The sequence below is a fragment of the Anguilla rostrata genome, chromosome 10, assembly GCF_018555375.3.
Source record: "Anguilla rostrata isolate EN2019 chromosome 10, ASM1855537v3, whole genome shotgun sequence".
NCBI lineage: Eukaryota > Metazoa > Chordata > Actinopteri > Anguilliformes > Anguillidae > Anguilla > Anguilla rostrata.
The window spans coordinates 16,968,584-16,984,882 of NC_057942.1; the positions used below are offsets into that span (position 1 = coordinate 16,968,584).

At 40.3% G+C, this 16,299-nt stretch overlaps 1 protein-coding gene across 1 annotated transcript in view; it reads right to left on the reverse strand.

Moving 5' to 3' along the window:
- cacna1ba (calcium channel, voltage-dependent, N type, alpha 1B subunit, a) overlaps nt 1–14,904 on the reverse strand; it is a 186,895-nt gene extending 171,991 nt beyond the window's left edge. The window contains 3 exon segments of the mRNA XM_064354484.1: nt 7,610–7,715; nt 11,673–11,943; nt 14,101–14,904. Of these exon segments, the coding sequence (XP_064210554.1) occupies nt 7,610–7,715; nt 11,673–11,943; nt 14,101–14,191 (468 nt within the window). The 5' untranslated portion in view covers nt 14,192–14,904.
- Nucleotides 14,905–16,299: the final 1,395 nt, after the last annotated feature.

A 16,299-nucleotide genomic window follows, 5' to 3' on the forward strand; every position in this document is an offset into this window, starting at 1 on the left:
TCTCACACCCAGACAATCAGATAAGCCACGCCTCTCCGGCAATGAAGACTCAAATTGCCTCTCTTCCCTTCCTGCAAGTCCACGCTGCAAACGAACTCATTTCACTAAACAAGCCACAGTTCCCATGAGCAATCTGTGTCAGCAAATGAGATAAAAGCCTTGCTCTAATTCCCCTGCTTGCAAATTATTCTCTGCAATCCGCTGCTTGTATGTTGCACTATTATACCCATGATGCACACATTGCTAAAACAATACAGGAGAGGAACAAGCTACACAATACCTGAATAAATCAATTTCCTAGTATAGAAGTCCCTTAAAGTGCATATTTCCTGCATGCTTCTTTTACCACTTTCCCTATAGTAAATGCATGAGGTGTTGGCTTTATTTTGTGTAACAGTGTCAAACATTCTCTTTCATATACATGTAACCATAAAATATTAATGCACAAATTATTGTCTCCATGCCGTTTGACCAGTTAAAGGGGTTTCTAGGCATAGCCCCTACCAGAAATTGTGGAATAAATCATAAAAAGTAGAAATCAATATACTACAAAAGAATAAAAATGAAGCAGAGGTTTAAAAATCAATTGCAGACATGTAAAGGCACTTTAAGAGCTGACCCCATTGAAGGAAAGCAACTAACGCAATCTTACAAATTAACACTCCCAATACCTTCTGGAATAATATACTCTCCACACCTGTCTCCTCTTTCACCACCCAATAACCTTGGAGTCTGCCACCTACAGTCCTTTTGCATCTATTTTTGTCTTCTCAGTTTCATAGCAGCAGTGCAAAGCCGCTTCTTTTCAGGTTAAACTGGCAGACATTGTTGCAGCCATGTGTTTTTAGTGAATGTCTGGGATGAAGGATTTTGTGCATGGTGTGGCAAGAAAGCACCTCTTTCTGGAAGTCCACATGGAATAAGTAAAGCACATTAACAGCTACTTTGCTCATTATTTTCACTACAGTCCTCTGACATGACAGCTTCCAAGTTCAGGAAAAAAAATGACTCAATTAGATTTTCTAAATTGTTTGTGGTTACTCAACGCATAATGAAAATTAAAGGGGAAGACCAGCCAGACTGTTCAATTTGACATGCTCTGTGACACGTGTCAAGTATTGACATACGTGATTGAGCATTCCACATCATGTCCTGCAGCTGCAAAGCCACACCCTCTTGTTCTAGTAGATTGACAACTGGCCTTTCAACCAGCTAGAATAACTCATTGCATTGAATGAATAAAAAACAAAAACAAACCAAAATTCAAACCAGCTTGCTAAACTTAGACACCAAGAATGACATTACAAAAAACTTAAACATATTCTGATATACAAGGACACATTAATATACGTCATATAATAGTGTATTGTCAGAGTATCGACATGGATCTTGTGTGTGGTGGCAAATTCATTCCAAATTCATAGTGACTATGAGTCTGATATTTTCTGAATAATTCACCTCAAAAAGTAAAGGTAACATCCCACCTATGTCTATTTGTGTAAAAAAGGCACAGCCCATGCATCTGTATTGAAGACCTGATAAATACAAAGAACAGATACGGTGTGCAGGAAGATGACATTTTAGTCTAAATGATAACCATGAGTGGACCTGGGGGCTAATTATATTTATCATAGTTTTAAATACCGTTATTTTTGTTATACTTTGGCAGCCATAGACAATGTTTTTACTGACTTAAGTTGTTTGCCTATTTGTAATGATTTGGCTAGTCTAATGCACCTGCGACAAATCATTTTTAGGCAGCTTTTAAAAGGTCCAGCACAGCAATAAAGCCAGAGTTGCTCTATGTGCCGACTGATTCCTTCTCGGTAATGCAAATCTAACAAAACTATTGTCATGGTAGTCACCAGCAGTCCCTACATGCAAGACAGAAGTAAGGCGCTTTATGTAACCATGTACTACGAAAAGGAGATAAAAATAAAAAGAGAATCAATTAATGATGACAGATTTGAGGCCTAGTACCATCCATAATACATGCTTCTAAAAAAGCGCATGACTTATTAATATATTTTCTCTGGAGTCTCAGTTTGATGTTGGGGAGCCAAAAACAGAGGCAAAATACAGACTCCCAGGAAACCCTCCCCTTCAGTGATCATGTTTCCGTGGCATCAAAGACTACTGACCTACTAAAGTACCACGTGGCCCCTTTCCGGAAAAGGGTTCTCACTACGGATGTCTGAAATTGCATTTGGTTTGTAGTGGGAAACAGAGTTGCGACGAGGCGACGAGGTCAGAATCGGTTCTCACCGCAGAACGCGCCGAGCGATGCCTCCTCATTTTCACCACCTTGCGCTGCTTATCGAGCCGCTTAAATTAACCCATAGGGGCGACATAGCACAGGAGGTAAGACCGATTGTCTGGCAGTCGGAGGGTTGCCGGTTCAAACCCCGCCCTGGGCATGTCGAAGTGTCCTTGAGCAAGACACCTAACCCCTAACCCCTAACTGCTCTGGCGAATGAGAGGCATCAATTGTAAAGCACTTTGGATAAAAGCGCTATATAAATGCAGTCCATTTACCATTCACCATCAAGAAGGCGTTTTCTGATCTGGGAAGCCCCGTCCCTATTAAAAAGGGCCAGTCCACCACCTGCTTGGCCTGTCTGATTGTGCAGGATGGTTCCCAGATTTTCCCCTTTCATGTTGGGAGTCTACAAGAGGATCGGGTGGACAGCTTGAAGAGTAGACCGTAATCAGAGGGAAATCAATGGGATACCTGCATAAAAGCACAGCTAGTTATGCTATGAACAGGTATATGCCTGTCAGAGAAATATCACCATGCTTTCCTCTCCTGATGCTAACTAATGAGGCACACACAGCATACATGCGGGTGTGGGTGTGTGCATAAGGTAACAGTAAAACACATAACCATTCCAACAGAAGTATTCAAATTATTTAAACTGGTACAAGGGGCCATAGAGTTGTTATGCTTTGATATACTGCACACACATACTGTATATATACAGCAAGCTTCATATTTTTTGGAGAAGGACACATTTTTTCTTAATATAGCTCGGTACTCCACAATTTTAGATTCGTAATCAAACAATTCACATGTAGTTAAAATTCAGATGCTCAGCTTTTATTAAAGGGTATTTTTACACATCTCCTTTTCACCATGTAGACATTATAGCACTTATGCAATTAGATTAACCTCGGGTGAATGACTTGGCCAGTCAAGAACTTTCCAGTTTTTGGCTTTGAAAAACACTTTTGTTGCTTTAGCAATATGTTTGGGATCACTGTCTTGCTGTAGGATGAAGCACCGTCCAATGAGTTTGGAGGCATTTGCTCGAACTGCTTCTGTACACTTCAGAATTCATTTTGCTACTGCTAGCAGTTACATCATCAATGAAGACATGGCAGAGCTGTGGCAGTCATACATGGTCAAACCATAACACCCCCACTATGACGTTTCACGAATGAGGGAGGGGTGCTTTGGATCTTGGGCGGTTCTTTTTGGTCTCCACACTTTGCTCTTGCTATTACCCTGATACAAGTGAATCTTGGTCTCTTCTGTCCACAAAACCACTTCCAGCACTCTGCAGGCTCTTTTAGGTACTACTTAGCAAAATTTAACCTGGCTGTCCTGTTTTTGCTGCTAACTGGAGGTTTGCATCTTCCAGTGTAGCCTCTGCAGTTGTGTTCGTGAAGTCTTCTATGGGTAGTAGTCACTGATACACCCACACCTGCCTCCTGAAGAGTGTTCATGATCGGTCGGATAGGTGTTTGGGACTTTTTTTTTTCATTATGGTGAGAATTCTTCGGTCATCAACTGCAGAGGTCTTCCTTGGCCTACTAGGCCCTTTTCAATTACTGAGCTCATCTGTGCCTTTTTCTTCTTAATGATGTTCCAAACAGTTGATTTTGGTAAGCCTAAGTTTTGGCCTAAGTCTCTGACTGTTGACAAAGACCCATAACAGAACCCAAAGGGAATCAAAAGCCTAGAATCAAGACTATGTACTAAAAGCTCTTACAACTGCATTAAGGAAGCAACTGAACGCATCTGATTTATCAGAAACACCTGTGAAGCCATTTGTCCAAAATATTGATGCCTTGAAATGGGGGGGGGGGGGGGTATGTATAAAGAGTGCTGTAATTTGTGCATGGTGAAACCAATACATAAGGTGTATAAAAATACCCTATAGTAAAATCTGAGAATCTGTTACTTCACACTCTCTCAAACAGTCTTCTGTGGTCAGTAGTCAGCTCCATATATTCAACATTCAACATTCTACCAAAGTAGGGTCCATTTCAAGTTTTCCTTTATGATGAGGGCATCCAAAAATTGAGGCAACCTGATCAGAATATCGCACTTCAAGAATGGCTCAAAATTTAAAACACAATATTTAATATTCGCCCATCATCACATTTCAGAATTGTGCTAATTGGCAATTAGGAGCGCAAAGCTAAACTTGAAATTCAGGCGTCAGCATCACAGGAACATCGAACAACTAAGCAAATCAATTTCTTGTGACACGAGAAAGCTTATCACAAGAAATCAATCACAGTTTTTTTTTTTACCTGTACACAAAAAAGGCCCAAGAGAGCATTTTCCATGGCATTTTTTTTTAAACTACTCTTCAAAACAGAGGTGTAACTATAGATGACAGTATTTTTCCAGATCGCGTTATTGCTGGCTTGGTAGATCCAGCCCCTCACTGGAAGCGGCATGTTAAGGTAAGGTTGGAATCTAATTTCACATTTGTCCAAGTGACAACATGCAAACACTTGCTGCGTTTGTCCTTAGACTATAGATACTACATCCTTAGACTATAGGTACTATTGGATCAAAAACACAGGGCAGTGTAGCAAGATCAATCTCCTGCAAAAAAATATGATTGTGTTTGATGAAGATTATGGTGACACTGACGCATGATAAAGAATATTGTATCCCTCCATAGCTATATTCAGAGGTCCAGGGTCTTCTGAACAGCATGAGTTATCCCATGGGCCACACATTGTTCTAGTGAAAAGGAAGAATGGCACATTTCATTTACTGGAAAAAATGCCTATCCCCTCCCTTGTATAGAAGAGTCCTTAGCCTTACTGAAAAAAATCAACTATCCTTTCCTAGCTAGACTTAGCACATGGCTGGTTGCCGTTCTTCCAGCTGATAAAGAGAAGTCTGTATTTGTCACGCTTATGGGCCATTTTGAATACAGCAGTATAATAATGGGGTTTGGTACTGCCCCAGGAACTTCTCAGAGACTAAGCTGCCTGGGGTCCAGAATTTAGAAATATGAGATGATATAATAGTGTCCTTCTCTGGTTTTGATGCTTGTACAGTCCTCTTGGAAATTGCGTTCAAGGTGAATCCCTCTGTGGGGTAGACTTCCTAATCAGCTCGGACTGGTCAGTTGGATATGATGCCCCAGTACATAGGCAATGCTGCGGATTTGGTATAAGTGTGGTGTATTCTTGTGAACAGTTCTAGCTCTCAGTTCTGCAATTGCTCACAGAATAACAGTAAGGCTCTGAAAAAACTCAAGCCTCGTTCTTGTGGGGGAAAAAAAAATTTGCTCTCTACTTTATATTTTATATTTTCTTCTGATGAACATTATATTGCAAGAGACTTGTACTGTAAGTCTGGTATTCACCTTTGAAACAAAGCAAATGAAAGCTATTCACATCATTACTGCACATACAGCATTCCCCTTTGAACTGCTTGCTGTGGAGTAGATCTAAGAGCATGCCAGCTCAGTGTGTAGATAACTGGGGTAAATGGGTGTTAGCAGAGGCACAAGAGCTGGCCTTCCTCAGGTTGAAGAGGAGCTTGTTGGAAGCACTACTTTTTACATTAGAAGATTTCCTGTTATCATTTGCTCTGTTCACAGATGCAAGCAAGACAGAGTTTAGGGCAGTTTTGGCATCTTTTTTTGGACCAACAAAGGTAGCTGCTGCAGAAGCAAAGTACAACCCTTCTGGCAAGGGAAAGGTTCAGCAGGACCCCCTAGAGCATGATTCACACTCTTGCTGAAGTTCAAACTTGGACAAGCACGTTGCAAGGTTGGTACGAACCAACAACAGTTGCCCCTTTAATACAATGCAAGGGTCCGAGGACAGCTTCTTTGGTACTATAAGTACCTGTGTAAACAAATATTATAAATGGTTGTGTACAGCTTATAAGAAGGCCCAGGTACAACCCTGAAATCCATAATATTCCAATACAATGGGGTCTGACTGATCATTTACTGCTCAGTCAATGAGTATTCATTTTGAGAAAAAAAAGTCTAGGGGGCAAGGCCAACTTGAAAAAAATGGGAATTAAATATGTATGTAATTGTCTCTGAGCCTCTTTGAGTGTGTTACGTGGTTAGATACAATCTGAGGCTCATCCAGGAGACGGGTGAGCTGGTGTGCTCAACGATGGGTAGATGGTTTTTCAGGCCTAGTCCATACCACTCAAGTGTGGGGAGGAGAGGCCTGTGGTAATGGATCCAGTGGAATCTGTGTGTGGCCCCAGAAATAGAGGGGCTGTTTTCTTCCAGGAAAGCAAACTAGGGCACCCTTTCCCTGACTATCTTAATATTTTTTTTTCAACACTTAAATTATTATTACTCCAACTTGGATCAACATTCAGATAAAATGTCAACAATTGGTTTAAAATTTGAAAAGAATCATTAATAATAGTTAATGTTCTTGAAAACTAGTATCAAACCATGATATATATATATATATCAAAAAACAGGAAAATGCATATAGTTGATAATTCTCAAAAATGCTTTTGCAAGCTTTGATTAATTTAACAAGTCGTTCTAAAGCTAGCAAGCTAATGATTACATATAAAAAAGCCAGTGAGACTGGTTGCTAATAAGGCAGCTAGGTACAGTAGCATATGAAATATGGATAACAACAAATGACCCACAGGTAAATTTCATTGGCTAACAGTGTTGTCTATTTATATTACAAACCAATGTACTTTTGCCACACACAACCTTAAGACTGGTTAATGTTTACCTCGTATGCATCTCATTTCTTGGTGAGGAAACTTAGCAATGACACTAATGTTTAGCAGATTTTTGCCTTGTTGAAAATACAGAGGAAATTTCAGAATTTCATAAAACATAGCAGATAATTTCAGGAAAAACTAGCTTTCTTCTATACAAATGAAACAGCAAACCAGAGCAACAATTGGGTCACACAATTATGCTTAGGAAAAGAGGACTGCACCACTGAACCAAGCCCGTTGGATTGTTTGCCATTTATTTATACCCCATTGTACTTATTTTGTTTGTTCAGAAAAACAAAAAAAAATGTTTATGCCAATAACCACCTACTTTCATACCACTTCCCATTCAGAACAGCCCAGCACCACCGTGACTGACAGAATTCTTGTAGAAAGCTCTGAAAGTGAATTCCCAAGAGCCAAAGGACTGGCTTCCTTGTTTATTTAGAAATTTCAGCTACTGTGCACCAACTCCCCCCAATATGTCAATGTGTTAACTGAAATAGCGTGAATAATCATGAAATAGTCAATACTTCTGTGTAGTTAACAGCAACAACAATGATAATAATAATAATAATAATAACAATAGGCACTTTTAGCCATTTTTATGAAAGCGAGAAGATTTATACATTTAAAGGCACTTACCAGCCTCTCGGACATAGGGGTCTTGTCATTAGCCGGTAGGTGCTGCTCCAGAGCCAGGACAATGCAGTTCGCTATGATGGTGGCGAGGATCATGTACTCAAATGGAGTATGGAGTAGGTCAAGGAAGGCCAACAGTAGCAGTGAAGTGCTGTAAAACATCATCTACAACCACAAACAATTAGAGTATTCGACCGATCATGATAAGAGCACACACTGTTCATTTTTAGCAAAATACTTACACTTTACAGAAACAAAAAATATTGAAATAAAACCTTATTTTGCACCACATTTCAAGCTGAACGATGATTTCATGGACTAAACATTGTATCTTCATACATTCGATACTTTAAGGGAAAGCCTTTGTGTTGCAACCAGCATTTCATCATACTTATCTGTGCAGCATTCCTTTATCACAACACTGTCACTGCTATCAAAGCACCTGCGTGTTCTCAGCCACTCTATATCTCTTGTCTGTCTCTCTCCCTCTCTCTCTCATTTTGAATCACCTCCGCTATCCTGTCCCTTTTGTTTTGTGGTCCCTGGAAGGTTAGGTTATTGCTGTTTATAGTTTTTCGTTTTCACACAACTGGTACTTGCGGTGCTGTGCGAGGTAGATCAGGCCAACCCCATTCGGCAGGGGGACTTAGTGACATGCATCGTTTTAATTAACCATTACTCAATGCATTATTAAAATATATGATTAACGTTCATCGCATTGCCTGTCCTAAAGTAGATGTCACTCGCTCATTACGAATTACTTTAAGATAGACACTGCAAAATGAGTTGGCTAATGCTTTGTAGTATTAATTGACATTGCATGGGCATTCAGAAGAACATTATAAAGTTTATAAGGAATGAGATGTGTCAACTTTAAAACATGTACCGTAAATCAATTCATTAATCTCCATAAAAGGCATTGTAAAACTACCAATGCTAATAAAAAGTGCAACAATATGAACAGGGTGTGTGAGAAATGGTCAATTAATGTGGTCTTAATATAAAATGCTATCATGCTGCTAATGCACACTTCTATGTGTTTGACAGGTGCCAGCTGGTAACAGCTCAATTGTCTTTTCCTGATTGGTTCAGGAAAACAAAACAAAAAAGTGAGGGAATGAGTGGGCCCAACTGTCCTGGCTTTACTACCTGTACGTCAAAGTCACCACAGCTGCAGGTCTATTGCCTTGTATAAATGTGCAAACAAAGTATATTTAGCCTCCTCTTACACATGACCATCTCATATTTTTCTTCCCTTCTCACAAGTGTATACCTTTACACCAGCACGCTTTCAAGATATCACCAATAAACTGCAATTCATTACATTATCTTAGGTTAGTCTAAAGTGAAGGTGGTGACTCAAACTATGAAAATATGTATGTATGCCATCATGAAATTTCCTTGAAAATATAATAAGTGTCTGAACTGCCACATCTCTGGCATGCCCAAGGATGCAGCATTAATTACTACTCCCAAATGGAAAGGCTTGAGAATCTGAGGTCTGTGGAGATCTGACCATCTGGGTTCCAACTTCCAAGACTAGTGTTGAACCCACAAATAAAAATTCCACATGCCAAGAGATTACTTAGATCAGATCTGTCATGAAGCATTTTATAATTAATGACAATTCCATATTCCTCAGTAATAACAATTAACATAGGAATGAATTATTAGAAATGCCAAAACATTTTTGGATGGAAAAATCAACATACAGCTCTCATATCAAAACAATTTTTTATGATGACTCATGATGGATCAATAAAATCTGCACACTGGCTACATCTGCATCTGAATTGAGATTTGGGGATTATTATTTGTAGATAATTTCAGCACTAGGACGAATTATAGTTTACTAAAGAGTCATGTTAAAGGACATACCAAGCATCAACAGTCAGAAAGTGACTAGCTTGTACTTTTTTTTTTTTTTTTTAACTGCACAAAAACGTACACACTGAGACCACATCAGATGTGTGACATAGCTTCCAGGGGGTTTGAATTAAAATGCACGCATATCTGACTATCACAGCTCAGAACCTTAAATGCAGTACAGGTTTGTTTTGTTTTGTTTTTTTGTTTTTTTACAGAGAGAGCTCACGATGGACGACGACACTTCGCGCGCTAATGGCACGTGCTGAGGTTTTTTGTTGCATGAAATAAAACCCAAATGGCAAGTAAAAAACCGACTAACCTGATGGATCCTTTGACCAGTTAAGAGATTGTCTGTAAAACAGAGCTGGGTAGCACATTTAATGGCGTAGATATCTGCAAATGTACTACTAAATGTTTGACCACCGAATGAAGACTGTTTAAGAATGAATTTATCAACCGAAAGATCTATTGGGTTGTGCTGATTCAGCTGCAGTGAGCATCAAATAAATATGTTTTTTGACGGTACACGAAATCAGTGTTTTTCACTGGGAAAGATTTTTTCGTCCGACACGCATACAGAAAATTCTGTGGTTGCATTCATTAACTAATCAAGATTATCACGCTCCATCTTGGTATTTTTTGTTTGGCGAGACTCAGGCGCGTCGGTGAGTTCAGGACCCTGGAGAGCGTCTTTGCTGCAAGGAATACGGACTGAGTGACGCGCTCACGATGGAAATACGGAAGTTGCAGTAATGCGTTTCTGCGCACCGTTTGTATCAGGAACTTCACTTGAAACACGAGGCGACATAGTTAATCCATTCGTTAATGTTTAACTGAATTCATATCATATGTGCGTACATATCGGATATGTCGTTTTGGCACAGCTAGCGATTTGTTTAGCTTTTATTTTCGGTTCACAATAGGCTAATGGTTACTGTGGAGCGAAAGAATATTCTAGCAATTGGCACTAACTTAATAGATTTACTGCCTAAAAACAAGTTGTTCATGCCCCGCTGCATTCTAATATGTCAATTTATAGACTACTTCTCAGCAGGTCCGAAAGCATCAATCTTCCGTTCCAAAGTTAAACATCGCACCGAGCATTTGTATTATGATAGCTTACTCGCACGTATTGATTAAAGTGTATACCATTCTGAGCGAGTGCTTGGCAATGTGTATCGTCTTTAGAGCATCTTAAATCAAATTTAGCCACGTTATAGAATGACCATAACAATACATTATAGACCTATACATTTTTATATTTGCTGTTTTTTAATGTATCGAAACATTAAGACCTTAGGGGTGGCAGTCTAGATGGACTCAAACATACGTGGAAATCATGTATAGGATGCATTCTGCATGTGTGCTCCAAAGCAGCTACAGGGGGCGGAGCGTCAGTGTCGGTACTACGCAAAACTGTCTTGGTTGCTAGGAGCGACCGTAGACCCGCTGCCTGATACAAAGGGGATCGATACAGCAGTGATTTGATATGAAAAGAAAACAACAGCTTCCCTTGGGACTCGCTACAGTACAAAGACGGCAAAAGAATCGAACACACTCTGCCTAATGCTGGGATGAGATGTATCGTGACCACATCTATGGCACTTTAAGGGAAGAAATAAAAAGCATGCATAATACATGTCCTCTTTACACAGCCCATTAAATTGTAGCTTTCGCCGCGCTGTTCACTTTCTTATCACCCGAGTTTAAACGAATGTTAATCCTGTCATTTTAATGAGACTTTCCAACCTCCGTTTTCAACACCACAACAGCGGTGTCTTTAACTTACACTAGCCTGATGAAGCAAATTTATATACCAGCTGTAAGACAACACCCAGACAAGACGTCCCGGTTTCCTGAAATCATATAAGCTATTGGTTGTCCGTTAATTAGCGAGAAATCGGTTTACGATGACCAGGAAACTGTCAGACAATTTTTTGCTGGACAAGACATAGCCGTGTTAACCGACTTGCCAGGATACAGTTATTTAACAAACTTGGTCAGCTGCACCCCTGTTCATACGTCACACTGGAAGGGTAGACAACACCATGAATCACGTGTAAAGTATATTTCTTATTAATTCAGCGCTAAGACACGAACACCACATTAATTTCAAAATTAACTAAAAACGTTTATAAAAAAGCTTGAGATTAGGTGACACCACACATATTGTAATTGGTAATAACACAAAGGATATGGCCATTCGTTTATTCTCTTTGCGTATTTTCGTATGATATTGTCTTCACTGAAGATGAAAAGGGACCGGTTGACTGTGAAACAGTTCTGTTTGACGGGTATTGGGTTATAAATGGCCATTGTCCTCGCTCTTTGTGCCATATTCGATTGCTTGAACATCCTCTGGCCGCCCGGGGGGCCTCCCTGCCGGCTTGCCCCTCTCCCTGCCCCAGCTGGACTACCGCCTCCATAGCGGGCTGGTGGATCGTCTCCAAAGCGGGCCATTCTAGAAACTTATAGATCCGAGAGCAAAAATCCAAACTGGCATCAGATATAACGGAGAGAAGAAGCATCACAACACACACTGTTATCCCAGTTTCGACTGTGCATCGGTGTGTGTGTTGCCTGTGTGTGGAGCAGCCAATAGTCTCTTGAACGAATCACTGAAATAATCGTAAAATATTTTTGTTTTGTTCTTAATTTATGAAATGAGTTTTCCTCCAATCTGGTTTAATCCCATCCTTTCCGCATGTTCCGTCTTCCAAGTGGCAGGTGGAATTTTTTGTTTAAAAAAAAGTTTAAATTCGAACGTTACACAATCCCCGCAAGGTGCGCTTCAAGCTGCAGAATGGTGATAAATTCATTCCAGGTTAGTGGTCCACAATACATGTCATGCGACAAAAGGGAAAACATTCGAATTAAAAAGACGCTGGCGAAACGTGTCTGGAATTCAGACTGCGGAAATAACTACCTAGCAAAAAATTAAAAGAACTAAACAAAGACTCCATCAGATGATAATTCCTTCTCCGTTGCAGCGTCTTTTGGCTTTTCCCCAAACAAATAAGAGGGAAAATAGGGGGTCTCATTCATCCATCCCGTTCTTATCCACATAATTAAAACACAAGGGGGGGAAACGCCAGGATTTCTACTTCCCGGTTTGTTTCTCGTTCACCAGCTAGCAATATAAATGTAACTAGTTCCTATTGCTCCTGGTCCTTATGAATCAATGCATGTGACTAAAATGAGCCAATCGGTAGCCCCACCTGTACCGTTACTGTAGCCCCATCGTTTTGCGGAAAAGAAGAAAAAAAAAGAAAAAAAAACTCTGTTGCTTCTTGTGAACAATTTAGCTGTGGCTATTTTAATCGCTTTTCGGCGGACCACGGCTGGTGTTTTCCCCTGAATTCTCCCCGTGGTGCGCTTCACGCGAGCAGAGTCAGCAGACGTTTCTGTAAAAATCTCTAGGCTCCTTTGCAATCAATAGAGACGTTGCAGTTCTATGCGTTCTTCACTTCCTCTTCTTGAGGAGCGGATCTCTGCTAGAGGGGGTGGGGTGGGGTAAATTGTAAAAGCTGCGCATGAATTAGCCTGTGAAAGGGATGTCAGAGGAGGCATTTCAATGGTCTGTTCCGGTGTGAAATGATGCTTCAACAAACGATTTCTTGACCAAAATGTACCCCTTTAAGCATGTTTTCTTCGTTTATATAATTCATTCGTGAACGTTTAAATAAGGATATCATGTCGGACATATAAGGTCGCGGCTCAAAATGATATTTTAATTGCTGCTTCTGTTATACTGACAATCTTTAAGAATGTAAAAAAATCATTATATTCGTTCGAAAATAGGCCACCATCTGGAGGAAATGTCTTTGTTTTCGTTTGTTATACCAGCTCCAAAAAAGTTCATGTACATTTGCGGACCGGAGCACGATTTATTTGTGCGCTTGGTTTTTATTATTCATTACTGTCAATGAGCTTTTGCATAGCCTTTTCTAATTAACGACTACGACAGTGCGTAATTGAACTTCTGAGCCAAAATGTCACTGCATGCATGACAGCAACCATATAATAAATATAATTGAAATGATAAACGAGGTTCATTAAACGAAAGGGGACGCCATGGAGTGGATGACATTAGATCCGTCACTCATTTCCCCCCCAAAATGTTGGTACAACACACCCATTTTCCCCCCTCTGAACTTCGCGGGACTTTCACTGTCGTTTGCAACTAGGGAGCCAAATTACGCTCCCCCAGCAACGCTGAAGGCAGGTATATACACACACCAGAAAGCTAGCGCCACAATTTCCCCAAGAACGCATATTCTTCGTACAACATTCTTCTTGTGAACTTCGTCCTACTCTCCTTTTATATTGCACACATCCATTTAACTGTATTATACGACTGATATTCATTCACTTGGAGTTCAGAGGAATTGGCACAGTACCACTCTTCTAAAATGTATTCCAAAAGGTGAATTCTCATATTTGCCCTTGTCGCGTAAAAGGTTGGTCTCGGGGGATATGCGGTCAGGGTAGACACGTTAAATACAACCTACCATTTGATCCAGGGAAGTTCTGATACAATCATTAAAGTATTCAAGATTGTTAATAAATCTCTCTTTTAAAAAGGTTTAAGTGTAAACGGTTTTTGTAATGTAAATACCGCTTACGTGCTGTGAGGAATTGGATAGACTGGCCGACTTCCGTGCACACACCTGCTATCGAAGTCTTTGCCTGCACGAACTGGACCAACAGATGCATCTTCCAGGGAGTCACAGTAAAATTCCGCACACGGGTCCCAGATGCAACGTCTATCCGGGCCTTGTCGGTACAGCATTTCTGCAGGCAGCGGAGCCATTGACTCGCAAACCCTCGTGGTTGGGATGGAATGGCTCATCTTTCGCTTCGGCACCAGTACGCGATGAGAAACATTTCAAAAAACCAGAGGGCTGAAGTTTGAATGCACAGCCCAAACTGAGACTAACTGCGCGGATGTTCATACCGCCTGCAATGCCTTCAGAGCAGTGCAGCGTACCTACACTTTGGACTGTGGCACACGATTAGGCCCTCTTACGGCCTCAAACGCAGTTGGCTCTACCATGAGACAGAAACATTAAAAGGACGCCACACCGAGTTAAAATAAACAATAAAATAAATTTCACAAAACACGAAAATACTCACAAATGACGAAACAATAAGAGCAGGGAGGTCTGGCCAAAAAGAACAAAAGGATAGAGAAGCCTGGGCCAACCACGCAGTGGGCTGTCGGACCCAGGACTTCTCCCTAAACTAACAAAATAGAGGAAACACTAAACTACAACAATAAAGCCACGGGAACTAGACTACCAGACCTCCCCCCCCCAAAAGAAAAAGGAAAAATAGGGAACTTAGACAAAAACAGTAAAGGGGAAAAGGGACCAACCAAAAGGGAATGCTGGCAGCCAGGAGTCTCAGTGTAATCTAGCCCCAAAGAAGATCTCTTCAGCCTCTTACTGCAGGGCTTATGTTGGCCACAGGCAGGTGGAGGCAATCAGGCAATTAAGCAATTAGCCTCACCTGCGCTACCCAGACAAGCAGAGGCAGGGGACATAACAGGCCCAAGAGCCGATCTCTGGAGGAATTTAGGATGTTGAAAATGTATGATTAAGTTCAATTTTTTAACACAAAGTGGCTCTTTGTCTTTTGCCCTGTTTTTGAACTCCTTATTTTTCCACAAATGGTTTAGTTGCATGTCAAAACACTCAGCAATTAGGACCCCACTGATGTCACCTACCGCCCTTAATAAATATTGCAAGCGTCCAATTAAAAACAATTAACAGCTTGTTAAAACCAAGGGTTCCAATTTTGGCTGGAATGAATATCAGCATACACAGCCCCCCACTCAAGACCCAGATTGCACAGCATCTACCTTGGGTACTTTTATTTTTATTTTGATATTGGATTCATCACATTTCTCAAAGAGGACGTTATGTATTGATTTCAACAGATATAAATCACTGGGAATTATGTTGAGGAGTGTATATTACATATGATCGAGGTACAGGATTGGTTTGGTCTTGTTATTTGTTGCATTTTTTGTGTTCATTTTTTCAGTTCAGTCTTATTGTTGAAAACATTTGTCCTGAGATAAAACAATTTACTATTTGGATTTTAGTTTTTTTATTCTGTGAGCAGCAATGTGTTTTTTCCCTTGAAATTTCAGTTCCACTGTCTAACTCCATCTGTTTTCCTGGGCCCCAGTGGAATGCCACAGCATTTTCAAACAAAAAGAAGAAAAGCTGTGTACCTTATACATTAAAGATTTGCAGCTCTTGTAATAACAAACGTTAGTTTACCAATCTTTTGTCTGTAGAGGGTCAAATAGGTGTGGAAGTAACATGCGCAAGAATAAATATATTTTGCATAGTTTTTGTTCTTCAAAATAGGTGGAGGTTTTAAGACACAGATTGACATTGATTATGAGGAAATGCAGGGCGTAGATGTGTGCACATACCTGGAGAACCACAGTGGACCAACAGGTGGGAAAAGATCTAAATAATAAAAATAAAATAAAAAGTAATAATAATAATAAAGTTTATGCATAATGTGGACAAAACATGAGGCAGGAATCAAGAGTTGTCCCAACATTTATTTATTTATTTATTTTATTTTTTGTGGAGATAACTTAAGCCAGTGGCGTCAAACTCCAGCCCTGGAGGGCCACAGTGTCTGCAGGCATTTGCAATTTCCTTTCGATCAGCAGCCAGTTAAGGCCTTGAGAACAAGGTGTGTGGACTCTTCAGCCAATCAAAGACTGAAATCACTCACTTGTGCTGAAACACACTGAAAACCAGTAGATGCTGCATCCCTCTAGGACTGGATCCTGACAC